The sequence below is a fragment of the Ahaetulla prasina genome, chromosome 3 (genome assembly GCF_028640845.1).
Source record: "Ahaetulla prasina isolate Xishuangbanna chromosome 3, ASM2864084v1, whole genome shotgun sequence".
In the NCBI taxonomy this organism is placed as follows: Eukaryota; Metazoa; Chordata; class Lepidosauria; order Squamata; family Colubridae; genus Ahaetulla; species Ahaetulla prasina.
This window is the reverse complement of record NC_080541.1, coordinates 226,170,412-226,195,371: the sequence shown is the minus strand read 5'-3', so window position 1 is coordinate 226,195,371 and position 24,960 is coordinate 226,170,412. Positions and strand designations below refer to the sequence as shown.

General features: G+C 44.7%; 1 protein-coding gene across 1 annotated transcript; it reads left to right on the top strand.

Annotated features, from left to right (window-relative positions):
• Positions 1–12,678: 12,678 nt before the first annotated feature.
• FNDC11 (fibronectin type III domain containing 11) lies at positions 12,679–24,902 on the top strand. The gene is made up of 2 exons (XM_058174543.1): positions 12,679–12,755; positions 23,931–24,902. Exons 1-2 carry the CDS (start codon positions 12,700–12,702, stop codon positions 24,880–24,882), a joined length of 1,008 nt encoding a protein of 335 aa, XP_058030526.1. The 5' UTR covers positions 12,679–12,699; the 3' UTR covers positions 24,883–24,902.
• The last annotated feature ends 58 nt before the right edge of the window (positions 24,903–24,960 follow it).

Here is a 24,960-nt window from a genome sequence, read left to right as displayed (position 1 = left end):
TGTGGCTAAACACGGCGGTTGCTAAGGAAAGGACACCTGATTTTGCAACATTTTTTTTGATGCAATTGTTAAGTGGATCGTGGCGTTGTTAAGTGAATTACGCAGTCGTTAAGCGAATCTAGCTTCCCCCATTGACTTTGCTTGTCAGATACTACCTGGGAAGATGTAAATGGCAACCACATGACCCCAGGATGATGGCAGTGTCCAAATTTTGATCATGTGACCATGAGGTTGCTGCAGCAGTGGTACCTACTTGGCTAATGAAACATCTGCAAGAAAACAACCCAGGTAACAAAATTTCTTCCTTCCTTCCTTCCTTCCTTCCTTCCTTCCTTCCTTCTCTTCTTCTCCTTCTCCTTCTCCTTCTCCTTCTCCTTCTCCTTCTCCTTCTCCTTCTCCTTCTCCCTCTCCCTCTCCCTCTCCCTTCCTTTTCTTCTTCCTCCTCCTCTCCCCAAATCCCACTCCCTTCAAGCACTGATGATGTTATCTAGTCAGATAACAAAATGTTTTCAAGGAAACAACCAAACCCAGAGAGAAACAAGAATGCTACAATTCTCCTCCTCCTCTTCCTAAACCCCACTTCCTTCCATCCCTGATGATGTTCCCTAGTTGGGTCATGAAATGTCTGAAAGAAAACCACCAAACCCAAGACAACGTCAAGGATCTCACAGTCCTTCTCCTCCCAAAACCCACTCCCTTTTAACCCCTGATCACGTTCCCTAGTTGGGTCACGAAACGTCTGCAAGAAAACAACCAAACCAGTGGTGAAATCCAATTTTTTTTACTACCGGTTCTGTGGCTTGGTGGGTGTGGGGTGGCTTGGTGGGCGTGGCAGGGGAAGGATACTGCAAAACCCCCATTCCCTCCCCACTCCTGGGGGAAGGATACTGCAAAATCTCCATTCCCACACCACTCTGGGACCAACCAGAGGTGGTATTTGCCGGTTCTTTGAACTACTCAACATTTCTGCTACCGTTTTTCCCGAACCTGTCAGAACCTGCTGGATTTCACCCATGAGCAAAAACCCAGAGAGCACCAAGGACCTCACAGCTCTCCTCTCCCCACCTCTTCCGCTCCTCAAATCCCACTCCCTTCTAGCGCTGATCATGTTCCCTAGCTGGGTCACGAAACGTCTGCAAGAAAACAATCAAACCCAGAGACCATCAATGACCCCACAGTTAGAATAGAATAGAATAGAATAGAATAGAATAGAATAGAATAGAATAGAATAGAATAGAATAGAATAGAATAGAATAGAATTTTTATTGGCCAAGTGTGATTGGACACACAAGGAATTTGTCTTGGTGCATATGCTCTCAGCGTACATAAAAGAAAAGATACGTTCATCAAGGTACAACATTTACAACACAATTGATGGTCAATATATCAATATAAATCATAAGGATTGCCAGCAACAGGTTATAGTCATACAATCATAAGTGGAAAGAGATTGGTGATGGGAACTATGAGAAGATTAATAGTAGTGCAGATTTAGTAAATAGTCTGACAGTGTTGAGGGAATTATTTGTTTAGCAGAGTGATGGCCTTCGGGGAAAAAACTGTTCTTGTGTCTAGTTGTTCTGGTGTGCAGTGCTCTATAGCGTCGTTTTGAGGGTAGGAGTTGAAACAGTTTATGTCCAGGATGCGAGGGGTCTGTAAATATTTTCACGGCCCTCTTCTTGATTCGTGCAGTATACAGGTCCTCAATGGAAGGCAGGTTGCCTTCCATTGAGGACCTGTTCAGTTCAACCCCGAGCTACAAATACTCTCCTTTATGGGTTTTCTAGATCTGGTTCCGTTTGACACGCATCTTCGTCAAGTTTTGACCAAAAGTCTCCCAAACTTTTGACAACTTGAGAGTTAAACTGACGCAGCCTCAGATGGGTAGATAAAAGATCGATATGGGCGGAAAAAAGATGTTCTTTTGCAAAGCTCTTTTCTAAGTCCAGGATCGATGGCTCCTGGCTCTCTATCCACGGGCGGAGAATGAAACATCTACAAAGGGAAGCTCTCAAACCCTTAGCAAATGAGAGCATTAAAAGCTCATTATTCCCCGGGTGACGGGCAAAAACCTCTTTCTCCGGTCTCAAACTTCAGATATTGATCCTGAGAGGTTTATTTATTTCAGAAACATCGAAGGCCGCTCTAGAGTTTGGGCTTAAGAAAGTGAAGGGGGAAAAAAACAGATTTTTTTTTAATTGAAAAAGTTTTACAAAAATTTTTAACAATTATTCCCCCCCACGCCATCCCCCCCCTCCCTTCCCCTTCCCTCCACCCTTCCCCCCCCCCAGACTTCCCAGAACAAGATACAGGGTGTAAAGTCTAACAATCATAAACTAGAGCATAACCCATAGTCTCTCCTCTCCCTTTGCACCCTTAATTCCCCTTTCCCATTTAAACTAATACATTAATATAATACAATTCCTAGATTCACTCATAAGCTATTTGATACTTTTTAGTCTGATACTTATTTTGAATATAGTCAATCCAACTTCTCCATTCCAATATGTATCTTTCTTGAGAATAGTCTTTCAAATACGCAGAAATTTTAGCCATTTCTGCTAAGTTCGATACTTTAAGTGTCCATTCTTCAATTGTAGGTAAATCTTCTTTCTTCCAATATTGCACAACCAAGAGTCTTGCAGCTGTTATTAAATTTAAAATCAATTTAGTCTCTCTATTATCGTACATTCCATAGTCATGCCCAATAAAAACAACTGTGGAGTAAATTTTATCTTCTTTTTCAAAATATTCTGCATAATCCACCAGATTTTTATCCAAAATGCTTTGATTTTTTTTACAAGTTCCACCATACATGATAATAAGTAGCATCCTCACAATCACATCTCCAACATTTAGCCTGCATATAAAAACATAAATTTTTGTGTGCATCTTGTTCCAAGATCCAGAAAAAAAAGGAATGGAGATAATCCACGCCTTACGACCATAATGGAGCTCAAAGTTTAGGTCGGGTGTTGGCAAGCTTACTCAAAAGAGCAACAAAGGTCCTAGATCCATGATGGCGAACCTATGGCACGGGTACCAAAGGTGGCACGTGAAGCCGTATCTGTGGGCACGTGAGCGTTGCCCTAGCTTAGCTCCAGCACACATGTGTGCACCAGTCAGCTGATTTTCGGGCCTTTCGGGTCCACCGGAAGTTGGGAAACAGGCTGTTTCTGGCCTCTGGAAGGCCTCGGAGGGGTGGGAAGGCCATTTTCGCCCTCCCCAGGCTCCTAGAAAGGCTCTGGAGCCTGGGGAGGAGGAAAAACTGTACAGATAATCCTTGAATTTACAACCCATGATTGTGGCTATGAATCTCCTAAGCCAGGAGGTTAAGTGAATTGTGCCTGATTTTAACGGCCTTATTTGCCATATTCGTTAAGTGAATCAGGCGGTCATTAAGCAAAGCTGGTTTCCCCCGGTGACTTTGTTTGTCGGCAGCCACCTGGGAAGGTACCAAATGGTGATCATGTGATTCCAAGATGCTGCAACTCTTGTAAATACACGCCGGGCCCCCCAACACCCGAATTTTGATTCTTGTGAGTCTATGAATCATTGAATAACCCCACCCCCCCAAGGTCTCATTGAAATCACAAATCACCAGGCTCAAGTGAACCTATCAATCAATCAAAATAGAGCTGGAAGGGACCTTGGAGGGCTTCTAGTCCCTATGCCATGTCAGACAAATGGCTGTCCAATCTCTTCTTGAAAACATCCAGTATTGGAGCAGCCACAACTTCTGGAGGCAAGTTGTTCCACTGGTTAATTGTTCTAACAGTCAGGAAATTTCTCCTTAGTTCTAAGTTGCTTCTCTCCTTGATCAGTTTCCACCCATTGCTTCTTGTCCTGCCCTCGGGTGCTTTGGAGGATAGTTTGACTCCCTCTTCTTTGTGGCAGCCCCTCAAATATTGGAACACTGCTGTCACGTCTCCCCTGGTCCTTTTTTATCATTAAATTAGACGCACCCAATTACTGCAACCGTTCTTCCTCTGTTTTCGCCTCCAGAAATTAAATCCCTTTTTGGAAATTCAAATTCATTGAAGTCCATGAAATGAAATTCACTGAAATCCATGAAATGAAAAATGAAGTCCATTGTTCTGACCTAGGCTTCCCGAGAGCATGAAGCAGACTCCTTGTCCCGACAAAAACCCCTTTTTATTAAGTTACTGTGAATTTCTTCTCATTCCCATCCAGCAAAGTCTTTCAAGGGAGAATTTACAGTCTGGCTTGGAGAGCTGCCAGGCCGATATGTTCAAAACTTGGCAAGGAGTCTCGGAGAGTCACGAACCAATTAAGTGAATTAATTGTCTCCTTCAAACTCCACTCCCCTTTCGCCCCTCTTTTATTCCCTCTGGGAGGGGCCATTCACCGTCCACCTGTGGCTTTACTCCTGAGTCGACCCTTGTTCCTTAGCTGTTCCCTTCTCCTGGCAGCTCTGTACATGCACACACTGGGAACAGGCTCCAGCTGTTCTTCTGCCCCACTGATCTCCGACTCCGAAGGCAGCTGACAACTGTCAGAGGGCCCTGGCCCCTCCCTGCCTCCGATGCAGAGCAATCATCAGAGCCTTCCCCAGACTCCAGGACTGGTCCATGTTCCTCTCCTCACTGTCCGAGTCTGCAACTGGTTCCATTGGATGCTGGCGGGCCACAACATCCATTATCCTGAGAAAGGTGGAAGGAAGGAAGAAGACGATAGCCAGCAAGATGGATGTTCTCCATTCCAGTGGCACCATTGATAGAACGAAAGGACCAGTTGAAGACTGGATGAAGACTGTCTTGGAGAAAAAATTATCTATAGGGTTCCTAAGAGTCAACCCCAACTTGATGGCATCTAATCAATTCTTCTGGACGACTGAAATCCTTTCAAGACTGCTGAGAGGGGGGGTTTAATCCGTTCATGAGTAAAAAAATTTATTTCCCTTGACGTCTAATCTCATTTTGAAACAGCTTTTGCTCTTTACCATAAAACCATCATCTTCAGTCAACTAAATAGGCATCTTTTTCTCCATTACCTCCTTAGTAGACTTTTTTTTTTTTTAAAAAATGAAGTTAATCAAAGAAAATCGACATTCAGCAAAAAATAGCACAGCGAAAAGAAAAAAAAAAGTAAAAGTAGATGCTCCACAACATCAAAGAGCCTCTAAATATTAAACTTGGGATGCTTGAAGCGCAGGATATTTAATCTATGCTTAATTTTAAGTTCAAGTTAGCCAGAAAGAGAATTATAGATCTCAGTTATATTCATCTTCAAAGTTTGCCGTGTTGTTGCCATCTCCTGCCAAAGGCAGAATATTCTGTATTGATCTGGGGTTTAAAGAATTTCAAGTTAGGAATAGAGGGGTAGTGGAGGAGGAGGAGGAGGAGGACTGTGAGAACCTTGGTGTTTAGTTGTTAATTGTTTTCTTGCGGCTGTTTCATGATGCAAACTACGTAACATCTTCAGGGCTAGAAGGGAATGGGGTTTGTGGAGAGAAAGAGAAGGAGAAGGATGGGAAAATAGCAGAACCTGGGGTTTAGCAGTTGATGGCGAGGTTCCAGAGTCTGCAAAAGTGGACCAAAGGCCTCTGTGGCTCAGACTGGTAAGACAGTCTGTTATTAACACAGCTGCCTGCAATTACTGCAGGTTCTAGTCCCACCAGGCCCAAGGTTGACTCAGCCTTCCATCCTTTATAAGGTAGGTAAAATGAGGACCCAGATTGTTGGTGGCAATAAGTTGACTTTGTAAATAAATATACAAATAGGATGAAGACTATTGCTAACATAGTGTAAGCCGCCCTGAGTCTTCGGAGAAGGGCGGGATATAAATGCAATTTTTTTTAAAAAAGGACACAGAGAACAATGCAATCCTAAAATGCATTATTTTATTTATTTTATTCATTTATTTTATCACAACGGTATATATAAGCATAAGCATGAAATAACTATATGATATATATAAGCATATATATAACCATAAGTATGTAATAACTATATGAAATTGTATACAATCAAAGGAGACATTAGGACAGGAACGGTAGGTATGTTGGTGCTCTTATGCCTGCCCCTTACAGACCTCTTAGGAATGGAGTGAGGTCAATAGTAGATAGTCTTTGGTTAAAGCTTTGGGGATTTTGGGAAGAGACCACAGAGTCAGGTAGTGCGTTCCAAGCATTAACAACTCTGTTACTGAAGTCATATTTTCTGCAATCAAGATTGGAGCGGTTCACATTAAGCTTAAATCTATTGTGTGCCCGTGTATTGTTGCGATTGAAGCTGAAGTAGTCTTCAACAGGAAGGACATTGTAACAGATGATTCTATGAGTTAACCTCAGGTCATGCCGAAGGCCGCGGAGTTCTAAATTTTCCAAACCCAGGATTTCAAGTCTGGTGGGATAAGGTATTTTGTTGTATTCAGAGGAGTGGAGAACTCTTCTTGTAAAATATTTCTGGACACGCTCAATTGTATTAATGTCCGAAATGAGGTGTGGGTTCCAGACAGACGAGCTGTATTCAAGAATTGGTCTTGCAAATGTTTTGTATGCTCTGGTTAGTACTGTAATATTTCTGAAGAAGCTAGGCAAGATTAAGTTTACAACTCTTAGAGCCTTTTTTGCAATGTAATTGAAGTGGGCTTTGGCACTTAAATCATTTGATATGAAAACTCCAAGGTCTTTAACGGGGTGAGGGTCATCTACAAGGTAATGTCCATCAAGGTTGTATTTAGTGTTCTGATTCTTTTTTCCAATGTGTAAGACAGAGCATTTGCTGGTTGAGATTTGGATTTGAGATTTATCTAAGTTCATAATATAATAAAGTTGGAAGGGACCTTGGTGGTCTTTTAAGTACCAGAGGGCAGGACAAAAAGTAACAGGTAGATCCAACCTTATGCAACCAGGCACAGCCCCTCCTTACCCTGGCCTTCACCCAGATTTCATAAGAAGCCAACTCTACCCCTTCTGTTTTGAAGGCAAAGTCATGGGAGAAGATCCGTCGGCTAGTCCAGCTGCTATTTGCCCCCAAGAGAGGACTTTCAAGAAAAAAACATCTGGAGGGCAAGTTGTAGCAAAGGAGCAGCAGGTGTACAAACATTGCTAGACAATATTGAAGTTCAGAATGAGTCACAGTGAAATTATGTAGGTCTAGGGATGCAGGAACACCTGTTTGTCTCTTAAGGGGAGGAGGTGGTGGAGGAGGAGGAGGAGGGGGAGTGGGAGGGGAAGGAGAAGGAAAAGGAAAAGGAGAAGAAGAAGAGGAGGAAGAGGAAAAGGAAGGAGGAGGAGGAGGAAGAGGAGAAGGAGAAGAAGAAGAGGAAGAAGAGGAAGAAGGAGAAGAAGAGGAGGAAGGAGGAGGAGGAGAAGGAGGAGGAGGAGGAAGAAGGAGGAGAAGGAGACGGAAAAGGAGAAGAGGAAGAAGAGGAAGAAGAGGAAGAGGAAGAAGAAGGAGGAGGAGGAGGAGGAGGAGAAGGAAAAGAAGAAGAGGAGGAAGAGGAAGAAGGAGGAGGAGGAGAAGAAGGAAAAGGAGAAGAGGAAGAAAAGGAAGAAGAGAAAGAGGAAGGAGGAGGAGGACGAGGAAGAGGAAGAGGAGGAGGAAAAGGAGAAGAAGAAGAGGAGGAGAAGAAGAGGAGGAAGAGGAAGAAGAAGGAGGAGAAGGAAGGAGAAGAGGAAGAAGAGAAGAGGAAGAGGAAGGAGGAGGAGGAGGAGGAAGAAGAAGAGGAGAGAGAAAGAAGGAGGAGGAGGAGGAGGAGAAGGAAAAGGAGAAGAGGAAGAAGGAGGAGGAGGAGAAGAAGGAAAAGGAGAAGAGGAAGAAAAGGAAGAAGAGAAAGAGGAAGGAGGAGGAGGACGAGGAAGAGGAAGAGGAGGAGGAAGGAGAAGAAGAAGAGGAGGAGAAGAAGAGGAGGAAGAGGAAGAAGGAGGAGGAGAAGGAAGGAGAAGAGGAAGAAGAGAAGAGGAAGAGGAAGGAGGAGGAGGAGGAGGAAGAAGAAGAGGAGAGAGAAAGAAGGAGGAGGAGGAGGAGGAGAAGGAAAAGGAGAAGAGGAAGAAGAAGGAGGAGGAGAAGAAGGAAAAGAAGAAGAGGAGGAAGAGGAAGAAGAAGGAGGAGGAGGAGGAGGAGGAAAAGGAGAAGAGGAAGAAGGAGGAGGAGGAGAAGAAGGAAAAGAAGAAGAGGAGGAAGAGGAAGAAGAAGGAGGAGGAGGAGGAGAAGGAAAAGGAGAAGAGGAAGAAGGAGGAAGAGGAAGAAGAAGGAGGAGGAGGAGGAGAAGGAAAAGGAAAAGGAGAAGAGGAAGAGGAAGAAAAGGAAGAAGAGAAAGAGGAAGAGGAAGAGGAGGAGGAGGAGGACGAGGAAGAGGAGGAGGAAAAGGAAGAAGAAGAGTAGAAGAAGAGGAGGAAGAGGAAGAAGAAGGAGGAGGAGAAGAAGGAAAAGGAGAAGAGGAAGAAGAGGAAGAGGAAGAGGAGGAGGAGGAGGAGGAGGAGGAGGAGGAAAAGGAGAAGAAGAAGAAGAGGAGAGAGAAGAAGGAGGAGGAGGAGGAGAAGAAGGAAAAGGAGAAGAGGAAGAAGAGGAAGAAGAAGGAGGAGGAGGAAAAGGAGAAGAGGAAGAAGGAGGAGAAGGAGGAGGAGGAAAAGGAGAGGAGGAAGAAGGAGGAGGAGGAGGAGGAGGAGGAGGAGGAAGAAGAAGAAGAAGAAGAAGAAGAAGAAGAAGAAGAAGAAGAAGAAGAAGAAGAAGAAGAAGAAGAAGAAGAAGAAGAAGAAGAAGAAGAAGAAACATCAAAGCGTCAAAGACCATTACAGGTAGTCCTTGATGTACAACAGGTCACTGAGGGACCATCTGAAGTTACGACGACACTGAAAAAAGTAACTTATAACCATCGCACTGATGATCTTCGCAGCATCCGCATGGTCACGTGATCAAAATAGAGATGCTTGGCAACTGACTGGCCTTTACGACCGTTTCAGTGTCCCGGGGATCCCCTTTTGCGACCTTCTGACAAGCAAAGTCCACGGGGGGGGGAGGAAGCCTGATTCACTGAACGACCGTGTCACTGACTGAACGACTGCAGCGATTCACTTCACCAGGATGGAGAGAAAGCTCGTAAAATGGAGCAAAACCCCCTTAAAAGGTGTCTCGCTTCGCCTCAGGGCTCAATCGTGGTCATAAGTCGAGGACGGCCTGTATTGAAGCACCCCGCAGGGCCGTCCCCCAACATGAGTTGGCGTGACCAATGAGGTCAGAGATGGCCAAAGACTTTTAATTGGAATTTGGTCCTTTTGGCAACCTTAAGCCATGCGTTTCACCCGAAGATGAATTTCAGCTCCTTCGGCCAATTTGACGGGGGCGGCAAACGTTTTGCTTACTCCTGGCATATGAAAATGAAATGTTTTATTAAGTGACGGATCAGAGCAAGCCGGAGAAGAGATGAAAAAAATCAATCTCTCCCTTTATGTTTTGATCCCAGAGACAGCAAGCGATGACACATACTTAATTCCGATTGCCGTAATTCGTGGGCGTTAATGCCTTGGACAATTACAATCGGTTTCTTGACAGGAAAATCTTGCTGATCAAGGGAAGCGAAGAGTTTTGACGTCTTTGAGCAAATTTATCTGGGCTTCAGTTCTCAGAACCCCGTCATCTGGCCACGGCCAACGTGCCACGGCAACAACTCGCCGAGGGACAATCCAATTAGTTTTAAAAAATCCAATTTAGTTTTTAAAAATAATTAAAGATTTATTTTAATTTTTGACATTCGCGTGTTATTCTGTCCTTCCTTTGGCATTCTGTCCGACTATTTCTTTGATATATTTATATATATTTGATATATTTATATATATTTATATATAATATATATATATTTATATATATTTGATATATTTGATATTTGAATATTTGATATTCTTTGGCATTCTGTCCGACTATTTCTTCGATATTAGTGTAACTCTCTTGTCCCGTGGTGAGTTGGCTGCAGTGAGTTGGCCATGTTGAGTTGATCATGGGGTTGTGCCACAGTGAGTTGGCTGCAGTGAGTTGGCCATGGTGAGTTGACTGTGGCGACTCGTCCTGCAGTGAGTTGGCTGCAGTAAATTGGCCGCATTGAGTTAACCATAGGGAGTTGTGCCACAGTGAATTGGCTGCAGTGAGTTGGCTGCAGTGAGTTGGCCATGTTGAGTTGACCATGTTGAGTTGAGTTGTGCCACAGTGAATTGGCTGCATTGAGTTGGCCGCATTGAGTTGACCATGCCCAGTTGGCTGCAGTGAGTTGGCCATGTTGAGTTGACCATGTTGAGTTGAGTTGTGCCACAGTGAGTTGGCTGCAGTGAGTTGGCCACGTTGAGTTGACCATGGCAAGTTGGCTGCAGTGAGTTGACCATGGGGAGTTGTCCCATAGCAAGTTGCCCATGGCCAGTTGGCTGCAGTGAGTTGGTTGCTGTGAGTTGGCTGTGGTGAGTTGACCATGGCGACCAGTCCTGCAGTGAGTTGGCCATGGCAAGTTGGCCATGGCAAGTTGGCTGCAGTGAGTTGGCCATGTTGAGTGTAGGGTCTCCTGCTTAGGCGGGAGGTTGGACTAGATGACTTAGAAAGAAAGAGAAGACGAAAGTAAAAGAAGGAGAATGAGGGAGGGTGGAGACAGAAGGAGAAAGAGGATAACCTCACAGGGGTTGCTTCTAATTTTAGGTATAGCATTTGAGGAACTTTGAGATGACCTACAAGGTCCCCACTTCCAACTCTGTTAATCTCATCTAATCTGGAAACGGTGGGGGTGGATCCGCTATAGATCCAAAGTTGTCCCAAATGCGTTAGCGTTGGAGAAGTGGGCTGGTGCTAAAGGGCATCGAGCGAAAGCTTTTAAAGTGACTAACCTTCATTAAAAAGACATGAAACAGCGAGGGTGGATGGTTCAGAAATAGAAGAAGAAGAAGAAGAAGATAGTATCGCGAGGTACTTAGGGAATGGAAAGGAGAAACATGGGGGCTTGGAGAATATCACCTAAAAAAGATATTGAGATTCTGGAAAAAGTACAGAGAAGAGCCACAAAGATGATTAGGGGACTGGAAGCCAAAACATATGAAGAACGGTTGCAGGAACTGGATATGTCTAGTTTGATGAAAAGAAGGACCAGGGGAGACATGATAGCCGTGTTCCAATATCTCAGGGGCTGCCACAGAGAAGAGGGAGTCAAGCTATTCTCCAAAGCACCTGAAGGCAGGACAAGAAGCAGTGGGTGGAAACTAATCAAGGAGAGAAGCAACTTAGAATTAAGGAGAAATTTCCTGACAGTGAGGACAATTAACCAGTGAAACAACCTGCTACCAGAAGTTGTGAATGCTCCAACACTGGAAGTTTTTAAGAAGAGACTGGACAATCGTTTGTCTGAAATGGGATAGGGTTTCCTGCTTGATCAGGGAGTGAGACTAGAAGACCTCCAAGTTCTCTTCCAACTCTGTTCTTCTGTTCTGTTCTAGCAACATTTGGGCATTTGCCAAAAAGCGAAACCTTAAACCTGTGTTCACGAAATTGCTGCGTTTCGCATGCTAGGCTGGAGCAAATAAATTACAGCCATTCCTCGACTTGCGACCACAACAGAACCCAACATTTCCATTGCTAAGCAAGACTGTTGTTAAGTGAGTTTGGCCTCATTTTGCAAGCTTTCTTGCCACGGTTGTTAAGCGAATCAGTGCAGTTAGAGTTAAGTCACACGGTTGTTAAAGTGAATCTGGCTTTCCCGGTGACTTTGTCAAAAGGTCGTAAAAGGGGATCACGTGAACCCAGGACACTGCAACCGTCATAAGTATGAATCTGTTATCAATCTCTGGGTTTTGATCATGTGACCATGGGACTAGTTCAAGGGTCTGCAAACTTGGCTCTTTTAAGACTTGTGGACTTCAACTCCCAGAGTGGAAGTCCACAAGTCTTAAAAGAGCCAAGTTTGCAGACCCCTGGACTAATGCAACGGTCATAAGTGTGAAAAATGGTCATAAGTCACATTTTTAGTGCTGTTTTAACTTGGAACAGTCACTAACCGGATGGTCGTATGCTGAGAAGTACCGGTAACAATATTTGGATGCTCATCACAAAAGTTAAACCTTAAAACTGTCTTTCACATGCTCTACTCAAGCAAATAGAATAGAATAGAATAGAATAGAATAGAATAGAATAGAATAGAATAGAATTTTATTGGCCAAGTGTGATTGGACACACAAGGAATTTGTCTTGGTGCATAGGCTCTCACTGTACATAAAAGAAAAGATACTTTCATCAAGGTACAACATTTACAACACAATTGATGGTCAATATATCAATATATATCCTAAGGATTGCCAGCAACAAATTTACAGTCATACAGTCATAAGTGGGAAGAGATTGGTGATGGGAATGATGAGAAGATTAATAGTAGTGCAGATTTAGTAAATAGTTTGACAGTGTTGAGGGAATTATTTGTTTAGCAGAGTGATGGCCTTCGGGAAAAAACTGTTCTTGTGTCTAGTTGAATCATGGTTTATTGATTTGATTTATTTAGCGTATGGCTCTGACTCATGGAACATGTCACAACAGACCACAGATGTGATCAAGGAGAGATTCAACCGGGAAATAAGGAGAATTTTTCTGACAGTGAGAACGATCCACCCATGGAACAGGAGTTGCCTTCGGAAGTTGTGGGAGCTTCATCACTGGAGGCTTTCGAGAAGAGACTGGACTGCCCTCGGTCAGAAGTGGTGTAGAGCAAGCGGAGATGTCATATTGCCCATCTACCTTTCTGAATCTTTATCCCACGAGTTGGATTGACAGGTGGTTTAAATTTGCAGAGGGTTGTAAACAGAGCAGGAGTATCCATAAAAATATAGACCGATCACTAGGAGGTACAATAACCCGAGACGTTTTTCACCTTTACTGGGAGTTATCAGACATACATAATCAGAAGCTATTCTATACAGTAGTCCTCGACTTACGACAGTTCATTTAGGGACCACTCGAAGTTACAACGGCACTGAAAAAAAGCGACTTATGACTGGGGATCAGGGGTTGGACTAGATGACCTGCAAGGTCCCTTCCAACGCTGTTATTCTGAACTGTTTTTCACGCTTGCGACCGTTGTCGCAGCATCCCGAGGGGGTCACGTGATCAAAATTCAGACACCCGGCAACTTGACTCATATTTATGACGATTGGAGTGCTGTGTGATCCACTTTTGCGTCCTTCTGACAAGCTAAGTCCAGGGGAAAGCCAGATTCACTTAACAACCGTGGGACTAACGACGAGGGTGATTCACTGAAGCTCTGTGGCAAGAAAAGTGGGGCAAAAGCTCCCTTAAAAGCTGTCTCGCTTAGCGACAGAAATGTTGGGCTCAATAGCGGTCGTAAGTCGAGGACTTCCTGTACTCTTAAACCCAATCCTTGCTTCTTTTTCTCACCAGAATGGAGCATTTTTTCCCGATTCAAGGGAAAACAGAGGAACTCTGCTGCCCTCTAGTGAAAAAAAGTATGTGTGCATTGAAAGAAAGAAAAAGGAAGGAAGGAAGGAAGAGGAAGGAAGGAAGGAAGGAAGGAAGGAAGGAAGGAAGGAAGGAAGGAAGGAAGGAAGGAAGGAAAGAAAAAGAAAGAAAGAGAGAGAGAGAGAGAGAAAGAAAGAGAGGAAGGAAGAAGGAAGGAAGAAGGAAGGAAGAAGGAAGGAAGAGAAAGGAAGGAAGGAGAAGATGTGAGAGAGAAATGGAAAGAAGGAAGGAAGGAAGAAGAGGAAGATGAGAGAGAGAGCGGAATGGAAAGAAGGAAGGAAGGAAGGAAGAAGAGGAAGAAGAGGAAGATTAGAGGGAGAGAGAAATGGAAAGAAGGAAGGAAGGAAGAAGAGGACAATGAGAGAGAGGAATGGAAAAAAGAAAGAGAGGAAGGAAAGAAGGAAGGAAGGAATAGAATAGAATAGAATAGAATTTTTATTGGCCAAGTGTGATTGGACACACAAGGAATTTGTCTTGGTGCATATGCTCTCAGTGTACATAAAAGAAAAGATACCTTCATCCAGGTACAACACTTACAACACTTAATGATGGTCATAGGGTACAAATTTAACACTTAATGATACAACACTTAATGATAATCATAGGATACAAATAAGCAATCAGGAAACAATCAATATCAATATCAATATAAATCAATATAAATATGAAGGAAGGAAGGAAGGAAGGAAGGAAGGAAGGAGAAGATGAGAGAGAGAAATGGAAAGAAGGAAGGAAGAAGAGGCAGATGAGAGAGAGAGGAATGGAAGGAAGGAAGGAAGAGAAAGGAAGGAAGGAAGGAAGGAAGGAAGAAAGAAAGAAAGAAAGAAAGAAAGAAAGAAAGAAAGAAAGAAAGAAAGAAAGAAAGAAAGAAAGAAAGAAAGAAAGGGCACTTGGTGTCTTGCTGCTCTATGGAATCAAAGCAACTGACTGCCAGCTGAACCTTCCGCCTTGATTTTAATGTACCTACTATCCGTCCGCAAAAAGGTTTAGGAACTCCTTCCTCCTCCTCCTCCTCTTTCTTCTTCGCTGGCTGGGGAATTCTGGGAGTCTAAGTCCCCCCACATCTTAACCTTGCCACGATTGAGTCATCCTGTACCAGGGTGTCTCCCCTGCTTAGTTCTCCAAGACCCCCAGGCAGAGGGAGGGGGCGGCTTCCCATTAGTTCCCCCTTCCCCAAATCCCTTCAAGGGGCTCTTGAATCTCCCTCTGCCCGCCCCCTGCCCCAAATTACTTTCCTAAGCAGCGCTGCTCCCTCCCTTGCGCTCCCTCCGTTCCCCATTGCCAAGGCGGCGCCCGCGGGCTCCAGAACACTGCTGGACCACCACCACCCCCCGCGGCACAATGAGTTGCCAGGGCGACCGGTCCTGTCCGGCCCGGTCCGGTCCGACCCTGGCCCTGGCCCGGCTGGCAGAGGGGGCGCGGAGGGCGAGCGGCTGCCCCGGGACCAACCATGCTAAGCCACAGGTGAGCCCCGCGAAGGGTCCGATCGGCGCTTCCCCGCCGCCCCAGGAGCAGGCGAGAGTGGGGACCACGGGTAGAGTGGGGGGGGGCTCTCCACTGCACCCCCGGGGAGTCCCGCCAGATGTGGGGATGGGGAGGAAAAAGCGTTTAAGGACCGCATTCCCACGAGACGAGGGATGCGGAGCCCAAGTTGGGTCGGGGAGGGGGGTCTATTGGGGAACGCGGGATCTTTGGGGCTTGGGGGAGGGCTCCCCCGGGTTTCTGGGGTCGTCTGTCCCGCCAACGCAGGGAGGAGTCGGGTTCACACGTGAGATGGAGCCCGGGTTTGTTCCAGCTCCGCATCACTTGAATCTATTTTTTTTATATATTTATTTATTTGTCATAACAGTATACATAAGGATAAGCATGAAGCATCTATACAACATATAAGTATATATAAGAGTATAAGCATGTAATAACTATATAAATTGTATATAATGAAGGAAACAGTAGGACAGGAACGGTAGGCACGTTTGTGCACTTATGCACGCCCCTTTTAGTTCTCTTAGGAATGGGGTGAGGTCAATAGTAGACAGTTTTTGATTAAAACTTTGGGGATTTTGAGAAGAGACCACAGAGTCAGGTAGTGTGTTCCAAGCATTAACAACTCTGTTACAGAAGTCATATTTTCTGCAATCAAGTTTAGAGCGGTTAATATTAAGTTTAAATCTATTGTGTGCTCTTGTATTGTTGCGATTGAAGCTGAAGTAGTCTTCAACAGGAAGGACATTGCAATAGATGATTCTATGAGTTAAACACAGGTCCTGTCGGAGGCGGCGGAGTCCTACCCGCCCGTAACCCTTTGAGTTACGGACTCCGATGGTCCAGTTCCCTCCCTCCTTCCACGGACTGAACCCCACAGTTCCCCGACTTTGTTCTAACCGGTCTAGCCTTTCATGGGGACACCCCTGCCGTGGGGTTGCTTCCTCCCATTGTTAGACAGTATCTGCCTGTCTGTCTTGGGCACAGCACACTAACCTACTACAATCTCTAAAACAGGATTTGTAGATCAGGGGTCTCCAACCTTGGCAACTTTAAGCCTGGCGGACTTCAACTCCCAGAATTCAAAGCAAAGCTGGCTGGGGAATTCTGGGAGTTGAAGTCGCCAGGCTTAAAGTTGCCAAGGTTGGAGACCCCTGTTGTAGATGTTTCATTTTCCGCCCGTTGATAGAGAGCCAGGAGCCATCGATCCTGGATTTGCAAAAGAACTTCTTCTTTCCGCCCATATCGATCTTTATCCGAGGCTGGGTCAGTTTAACTCTCAAGTTGTCAAAAGTTTGGGAGACTTTTGGTCAAAACTTGACGAGGATGCGTGTCAAATGGAACCAGATCTAGAAAACCCATAAAGGAGAGTATTTGTAGCTCGGGGTTGAACTGTGGGGTCATTGATGGTCTCTGGGTTTGGTTGCTTTCTTGCAGACGTTTCGTGACCCAACCAGGGAACATGATCAGCGCTAGAAGGGAGTGGGATTTGAGGAGAGGAAGAGGAGGGGGGAGGAGAGCTGTGGGGTCCTTGGTGCTCTCTGGGTTTGGCTCAGGGGTGAAATCCAGCAGGTTCTGACAGGTTCGGGAGAATCGGTAGCGGAAATGTTGAGTAGTTTGGAGAATCGGCAAATACCACCTCTGGCTGGCCCCAGAGTGGGGTAGGAATGGGGATTTTGCAATATCCTTCCCCTAGGAATAGGGTGGGAATGGGGATTTTGCAGTATCCTTCCCCTGCCACGCCCACCAAGCTACACCACACCCACCAAGCCATGCCCACAGAACTGGTAGTAAAAAAAAAATTGGATTTCACTACTGAGTTCACCCCAATCTTGGCCATATCTGAAGAGCATGGACTTCAATTCCCAAAATTCTGGGAGTTGGAAGTCCACATGGTTTAAAGTCACCAAGGTTGAAAAATACTGGTCTAAGCCAGTGGTGGGTTTCAAAAAAATGTATACTACTGGTTCTGTGGGTGTGACTTGGTGGGTGTGGCAGGGGAAGGATACTGTAAAATCTCCATTCCCTCTCCACTCCAGGGGAAGGATCCTCCAAAATTCCCATTTCCTCCTGATTAGCTGGGACTTAATAATAATATAATAACAACAGAGTTGGAAGGGACCTTGGAGGCCTTCTAGTCCAACCCCCTGCCCAGGCAGGAAACCCTACACCATCTCAGACAGATGGTTATCCAACATCTTCTTAAAAATTTCCAGTGTTGGGGCATTCACAACTTCTGCAGGCAAGTCGTTCCACTTATTAATTGTTCTAACTGTCAGGAAATTTCTCCTTAGTTCTAAGTTGCTTCTCTCCTTGATCAGTTTCTACCCATTGCTTCTTGTCCTGCCCTCAGGTGCTTTGGAGAATAGTTTGACTCCCTCTTCTTTGGGGCAGCCCCTGAGATATTGGAACACTGCTATCATGTCTTGGGAGACAGAGAATAGACGAGGGTGTCGCCTGTCAGAATTTTTACTACCAGTTCTCCAAACTACTCAAAATTTCTGCTACCGGTTCTCCGGAACTGGATGGAACCTGCTGAAACCCACCTCTGGTTTAAGCTCTAGAGCAGGGCTCTCCAAACTTGGCAACTTTTAAGACTTGTGGACTTTCACTCCTAGAATTCCTCAGCCAGCTTTTGCTCTAACTTTGAACTGTCGGCTTTGCCTGCTGAGGAATTCTAGGAGTGGAAGTCCACAGGTCTTAAAAGTTGCCAAGTTTGGAGACCCCTGCTGTAGAGATAGGCATATCGTCGCCAAAAAAAATAGACTTTCTTGCAAATTTCAGTACCAGACTGGTTGGAGAATTCTGGGAGTTGAGGTTCATGTTTTTTAAGTCCTTTTTAAATCCTGGGTTTAGAAAATTTAGAACTCCGCCGCCTTCGACATGACCTGAGCTTAACTCATAGAATCATCTGTTGCAACGTCCTTCCTGTCGAAGACTACTTCAGCTTCAATCGCAACAATACACGAGCATACAATAGATTTAAGCTTAATGTGAACCGCTCCAATCTTGATTGCAGAAAATATGACTTCAGTAACAGAGTTGTTAATGCCTGGAATGCACTACCTGACTCTGTGGCCTCTTCCCAAAATCCCCAGAGCTTCAACCAAAAACTATCTACTATTGACCTCACCCCATTCCTAAGAGGTCTGTAAGGGACGTGCATAAGAGCACCAACGTCCTAATGTTCCTTTTGATTGTATCCAATTTCATATAGTTATTACATACTTAATTATATATATGCTTATATATAATTGTTGTGTCTGCGCCCCCCGAGCCGGGGACCCTGCCAGAAAGTGACACGGAAAGTGAGGGGGAAGGGCCATCAGGACTTACCTCGGGAGCACCGGTTTCCCTGGCTCAGCTCCAGGAGCCAGAGGCAGGCCAGGTGGAGGAGATAACGAGGCCTCCGTCCCCTGACTCTCCCCCCCCCAGGCCACGCCTCCAGACTCGGCTGATGGCAATCAGGCCTGGCTGGACCCTAGGTTTCGTAGGCAGGAGAGGCAGGAACAACAGAAGCAGGGGTGGGGCAGGCCTAGGAAGTGCTGAGTCATGGAGCCACACCCCACAGGATATAAAAGAGCTGCTATACCTCTTCGTGGCAAGCAAATCAACTGCTTAACTAGAGCTGAAGTACTGTTTGTTCCCGGTTAACTCATCGGCATCAAGCGAGATAACAGAGACATTTGGCAGACGCTCGCTAGTTTGCTGCCAAAAGCTGATAGTTGCCGGCTAATTAAGTCATCGCTCAGACTGAGACGAGGGGGACAGAACAATAATGTTGTGACAAATAAAATAAATAAATAAAATAAGTCACCAAGCTTGGCAAACCCTGCACTAGATCCCAAAACGAAGCAAACCACTTTATGTGCTAAGGTGCGTTACACTCAAGTCCTTGTGGTTTGTTAACTCCCATTTAGGACTTAGTAGGTTATGTGCCCTAGGAAACCAGCTTCCACATCATTCTTTGTTGAGCTGTGTTTTCCTGGCCTTCCACCTGAAGTTTGGCTAGAACCAGAGTTCAATCCCAGTGAAGTTTTTTCCACTGTATAAACCTGGCCCTGTAGCTTTTTGTGGGTATTTCACACCCCAGGTGTGTTGTTTTGTCATCCCTGCAGTAACCTCCTTTCTTGAAGTCTTTATCCTGGATTGTAGTATCACTTCAGGAGTTTTCATGCATTGTATTGGGTTCCTTTGTCCTTCTTGCCATGTAACTTTACACCATCATTGCTTGAGTTAGAAAATTTAGAATAATAAGAGTTGGAAGGGACCTTGGAGGTCTTCGAGTTCAACCCCCTGCTTAGGCGGGAAACCCTACACCACTTCAGACAAACGGTTATCCAACATTTTCTTAAAAATTTCCAGTGTTGGAGCATTCACAACTTCTGCAGGCAACCACTCCACTGATTAGGAAATTTCTCCTTAGTTCTAAGTTGCTTCTCTCCTTGATTAGTTTCCACCCATTGCTTCTTGTTCTACCCTCAGGTGCTTTGGAGAATAGTTTGACTCCCTCTTCTTTGGGGCAACCCCTTAAATATTGGAAGACTGCTATCATGTCTCCCCTAGTCCTTCTTTTCATTAAATTAGACATACGCAGTTCCTGCAACCGTTCTTCATATGTTCTAGCCTCCAGTCCCTTTGTTGCTCTTCTCTGCACTCTTTCTAGAGTCTCAACATCTTTTTTACATTGTGGCGACCAAAACTGGATGCAATATTTCAAGTGTGACCTTACCAAGGCTTTATAAAGTGGTATTAACACTTCACGTGATCTTGATTCTATCCCTCTGTTTATGCAGCCTAGAACTGTATTGGCTTTTTTGGCAGCTGCTGCATACTGCTGGCTCATATTTAAGCGGTTGTCCATTAGGACTCCAAGATCCCTCTCACAGTTACTACTATTGAGCAATAGTAGTATCCAGTACCTGTGCATTTTGTTTTTCTTGCCTAAATGTAGAACCTTACTTTTTTCACTGTTGAATTTCATTTTGTTAAATAGTGCCCTATGTTCAATGTTTGGTGTCATCTGCAAATTTGATGAGTTCCCCATCTATCCCCTGGTCCAAGTCATGGATGAAGATGTTGAAGAGTACTGAGCCTATGAATTATTTGTAAGAGTAATAAAGGTGTGATACAGATCAATAAATAAAATGTTTGATAAAATATCAGTGTTTCTCCAGCCTGGCAACTTGAAAATATGTGAACTGCAACTCCCAGAATTCCCCAGTCAGCCATGCAAAATTTTAAAAAAAACTAATGTTGCAGTTAACCTTGGTTAATGTTAACTCTTACCTTTGTGTGTGTGGTTTAGCATTTTGTTCAAATCTGGCTGTTTAGTTTATAGGTCAGTGTATTGGGTGATTCCAGAAAATGTGGATTAAATTTGAAATTAAAATTGAAGGGCCTCTGGTGGCTCAACAGGCTAATGCAGCCTGTTATTAACAGCAACTGCCTGCAATATTGCAGGTTCAAGTCCCACCAGGCCCAAGGTTGACTCAGCCTTCCATCCTTTATAAGGTAGGTAAAATGAGGACCCAGATTGTTGGGGGGCAATAAAGTTGACTTTGTATATAGTATACAAATGGATGAAGACTATTGCCTGACATAGTGTAAGCCGCCGTGAGTCTTCGGAGAAGGGCGGGATATAAATGCAAATTTAAAAAAAAAATCTGTTGTGTGTATGCTATGTCAGAAAAAAAAAGATCAAACAATTTCTTTTATGCAAACAAATTTCTTATTAGCTTTAATTCTAAAATTCTGCTCATTTCTTGGCAAGCAGAAATATGAAACTATTAAAATGTAGCTAAACAATAACAGTAGCCCGAATAAAAATACACTTAAGAAATGTAGAATTTAATACTTGTATGTATTGGACTCTAATATTACAGCGTCCACCATGCGTGTTTATTAAATTGTTTATTTTTAATTAAATTCCTCTGGGTTTCACGGGGCTCTGGATCGCATCCTTAATAATGCTTATCAAATGTTTGAAGCAATCCTCAGAGTTGCTTCCTCTGCCATTTAAATCTGCAGCTGCTTTCTTGAACTTTCTTTTAATCGGGTTTTTAACTTTGTTAACTTTTATATGATTTTGCTGCTTTATTTCTAAACAACTCAGAGGCGTACAAGTGCGATGGGTGGGGGGGAGAAAGAAAGAAAGAAAGAAAGAAAGAAAGAAAGAAAGAAAGAAAGAAAGAAAGAAAGAAAGAAAAAGAAAGAAGGAAGGAAGGAAAGAAAGAAAGAAAGAGAAAGAAAGAAGGAAGGAAGGAAAGAAAGAAAGAAAGAGAAAGAAAGAAGGAAGGAAGGAAAGAAAGAAAGAAAGAAAGATTAGATAGATAGATAGATAGATAGATAGATAGATAGATAGATAGATAGATAGATATGATTAAATAGATAGATATGATTAGATAGATATGATTAGAGAGAGAGAGAGAGATGGAGATAGATAGATAGATAGATAGATAGATAGATAGATAGATAGATATTAGATAGATATGATTAAATAGATAGATATGATTAGATAGATATGATTAGAGAGAGAGAAAGAGAGATGGAGATAGATAGATAGATAGATAGATAGAGAGATAGATAGATAGATAGATAGATAGATAGATAGATAGATAGATAGATAGATAGATAGATAGATAGATAGATAGATGGATGGATGGATGATGAGAGAAAGAGAGAGAGTGAGCTGAAGACGCTTTTTGGATGAGAAGTGAAACGTCTTCAAAGAAAAACCAGAAAGTCCAGTTGTCTCTTGGATTAGTATTGGTGTCAGGATTCCAACCGATGCCATGTTGTCACGGACCTCGTGAAGTCAGCTCTGACCCCACTCAGCGCCTTGCCCCTGACTCTGTTTCCTTCTCCCCCCCACCCCGCCCGCAGGTGTGTCTGATGAGTCACATTCCCCCAACAAAGTAATTTCCCTGGTCGTGGAAGTCACTCCCTCCGTCTGTTACTGGTTTCTATGGAGATGGCCTTGACTTTGGCCGGCTAGGATGTGCGTTGTTTTGACTGAGGTGTAAATTGCTCGATGCAGCTTCAAGGCTCGGTTCCCGATTCCCCCACACACACACCCAGCCTATGGCAACTCAGGAGCGGGTTAGGGAAGCTTCGCAAGTTGACAATTGGATTAGTAACCTGGAGAAGAGCCTAATGCTGGGAAAGATTGAGGGCAGAAGAAGAAAGGGACGACAGAGAACGAGGTGGCTGGATGGAGTCACTGAAGTAGTCGGCGTGAGCTTAAATGGACTCCAGAGGATGGTAGAGGATAGGAAGGCCTGGAGGAACGTTGTCCATGGGGTCGCGATGGGTCGGACACAACTTCGCAACTAACAAAAACAAAACCTGGTTGTTAAGTGAATCTGGCTTCTCCCTTGTCTTTGCTTGTCAGAAGGTTGCAAAATGGGATCACATGACCTTGGGACGCAGCAACAGTCATAAGTATGAACCAGTTGCCAAGCCACTGAAGTTTGATCATGGGGAACAATCACTGTAAAAAAACGGTCATAAGTCACTTTTTTCAGAGATGTCGTAACTTTGACCGGTCACTAAGCGAATTGCTGTAAATTGAGGATTATCTGTATCTGTAGGCCTTGGCATATTTGGATCTTTTCCTGTGTCAGGTTGAGAGAATCTTGGCGACGTTTCGACGAGGTCTTACTCGTCATCTTCAGGCTGGTGCTTTCGGCTTCGTGCTTGTGCGAGCAAAGCGTGGTCAGAGCTGCCGTCTCTCTATAACTACTGGTGGGGAGGTGTGGGAGTGTTGCTGGGAGCGGGTTGGTTGGCTGTGTGGTTGCATCTGTATACCGGTGATTGCACGACCACTGTAGATCAGTGGTAGTATTCACCCGGTTGTATCCGGTTCGGGCAAACTAGTAGCGGTGGCTGCAGGAAGCTCCACCCACCTTCCCAGACGTCATTATGTCCCGTTTCTGATGTTCTGTGCATGTGCGCGCAGTCACATTTGTGAATGGGTAGCAATGGTATGTGAATACCATCCCTGCTGTAGATGCCATATAGGGGTGAAATGCTCCCGATTCGGACCGGATCGCGCGATCTGGTAGTGATGGTGTCGGGTAGTTCAGAGAACCTGTAGCAAAAATCCCTGCCCCCCCCCGCCTACACCTCGCTGTTCCTCTTCTCTGTCCCTGAAGCTGTCGGAACCTGCAAACGGCCTTAAATGACTGCCACGGCACTTCAAAGGGCCGCACTACAGCTGATCAGCTCTGTAGGCAGCTAGTAGACCAGTGCCTCTATTTTTAAAGAAGGTAGACCGGTGCCTCCCAAAAAAAGGAAATTAGTAAACTAGTGCCTCTATTTTTAAAGAAGGTAGACCGGTGCCTCCCAAAAACAGGCAATTAGTAGACCGATGCCCCTATTTTTAAAGAAGGTAAACCAGTGCCTCCCAAAAAAAGGCAATTAGTAGACCGGTGCCTCTATTTTTAAAGAAGGTAGACTGGTGCCTCCAAAAAAAAGGCAATTAGTAGACCGGTGCCTCTATTTTTAAAGAAGGTAGACCGGTGCCTCCCAAAAACAGGCAATTAGTAGACCGATGCCCCTATTTTTAAAGAAGGTAAACCAGTGCCTCCCAAAAAAAGGCAATTAGTAGACCGGTGCCTCTATTTTTAAAGAAGGTAGACTGGTGCCTCCAAAAAAAAGGCAATTAGTAGACCGGTGCCTCTATTTTTAAAGAAGGTAGACCGGTGCCTCCCAAAAAAGGCAATTAGTAGACCGGTGCCTCTATTTTTAAAGAAGGTAGACCGGTGTGCTCCCAAGTTTTGTATACTTTATTATTTTTATTATTTATTATTATTGGCCATGCCCATTCAGTCACCTGACCATCAAGCCACGCCCACCAATTAAGCCACGCCCACAGAACCAGTAGGGAAAATTTTTAGATTTCACCCCTGATGCCGTATGCTATATAAATATAGATGCATGAATGATGACCTTGAACTTTGTTTTCCCCTTTGTCATTGCTTCTTCCAGCCCAGGTAGGATGAACATTGGAACGATTGACCTCTACTTGAACAAGTTAGGAGCCAGCCTCCCAACCATGGCGTACCACGACGAAGAGCGTGAGAACGAAGCTTGGAGCATCTACTTGGAGAGGAAGAACATGGTGCTGGAGTTCCTACACGCGGACCTGAGCCTGCACCTCCTCCGACGGCACCACAAACGGATCGAGCTTCTCAAGAAGTGCTCCTACTACCTCGAAATCCTGCCCAAGCACCTGGCCCTAGGGGATCAGAACCACCTAATGCTTCCCACCACCATGTTCCAACTGATCGATCCTTGGCGCTTCCAAAGGATGAAAAAAGTGGGCACCATCCAGACCAAAATTCAGCTGCTGCTCCTGTCTGACCTGCTAGAAGAATTAGAGAGAGGTCGGGAGGAGCTGGTCCACCTTCTGGAGACTTACGACACGGTGACTTTCCTTTCCAGGTGGGACACGGTCAAGCAGAAGCTCTCCAAACTTTCGGAACAAATGGATTACTTCTTGGCCATGCTGGTCCCCGGACGGTTGTACATCAAACACCGGCTGGTCTCCGACGTTGGGATCACCAAAATCCCACACATCAGACTAGTCCTCAGTACTAAGATGCCCGTGATGTTTGACCGGAGGGAATCCGCGGCCCACGAAGACTGGGTCAGCCTCAAGTGGTTGGTCACAAGCCAGCAGTCCCAGCTGGACCAGTTTGAACTCCAGTTTCGGCTGTTGGAGCCCAGAACTCCCCAAGAGCGAGTCCAGTGTGGAATTATGCCGGTCACCTCGAACACGTGTGAAATCCACAACCTCTTGTCCGACCGATTGTACAGGTTCACCATCCGGAGAGCGGAAACGTACACGCTCGTTTACGAACAGTGGCGTGATTCCATACTGCTTAAGACTAAGCCGTACCTTGCCGAAAGCGTGGGAGAGGCCACCTCACAACCTTGATTTTTTTCCCACCTTTGCCATTCCCAAGGGGTGTAAAAAAAAATTAAGCCAGATTAAAAGCAAAACCCTTATTTTTAA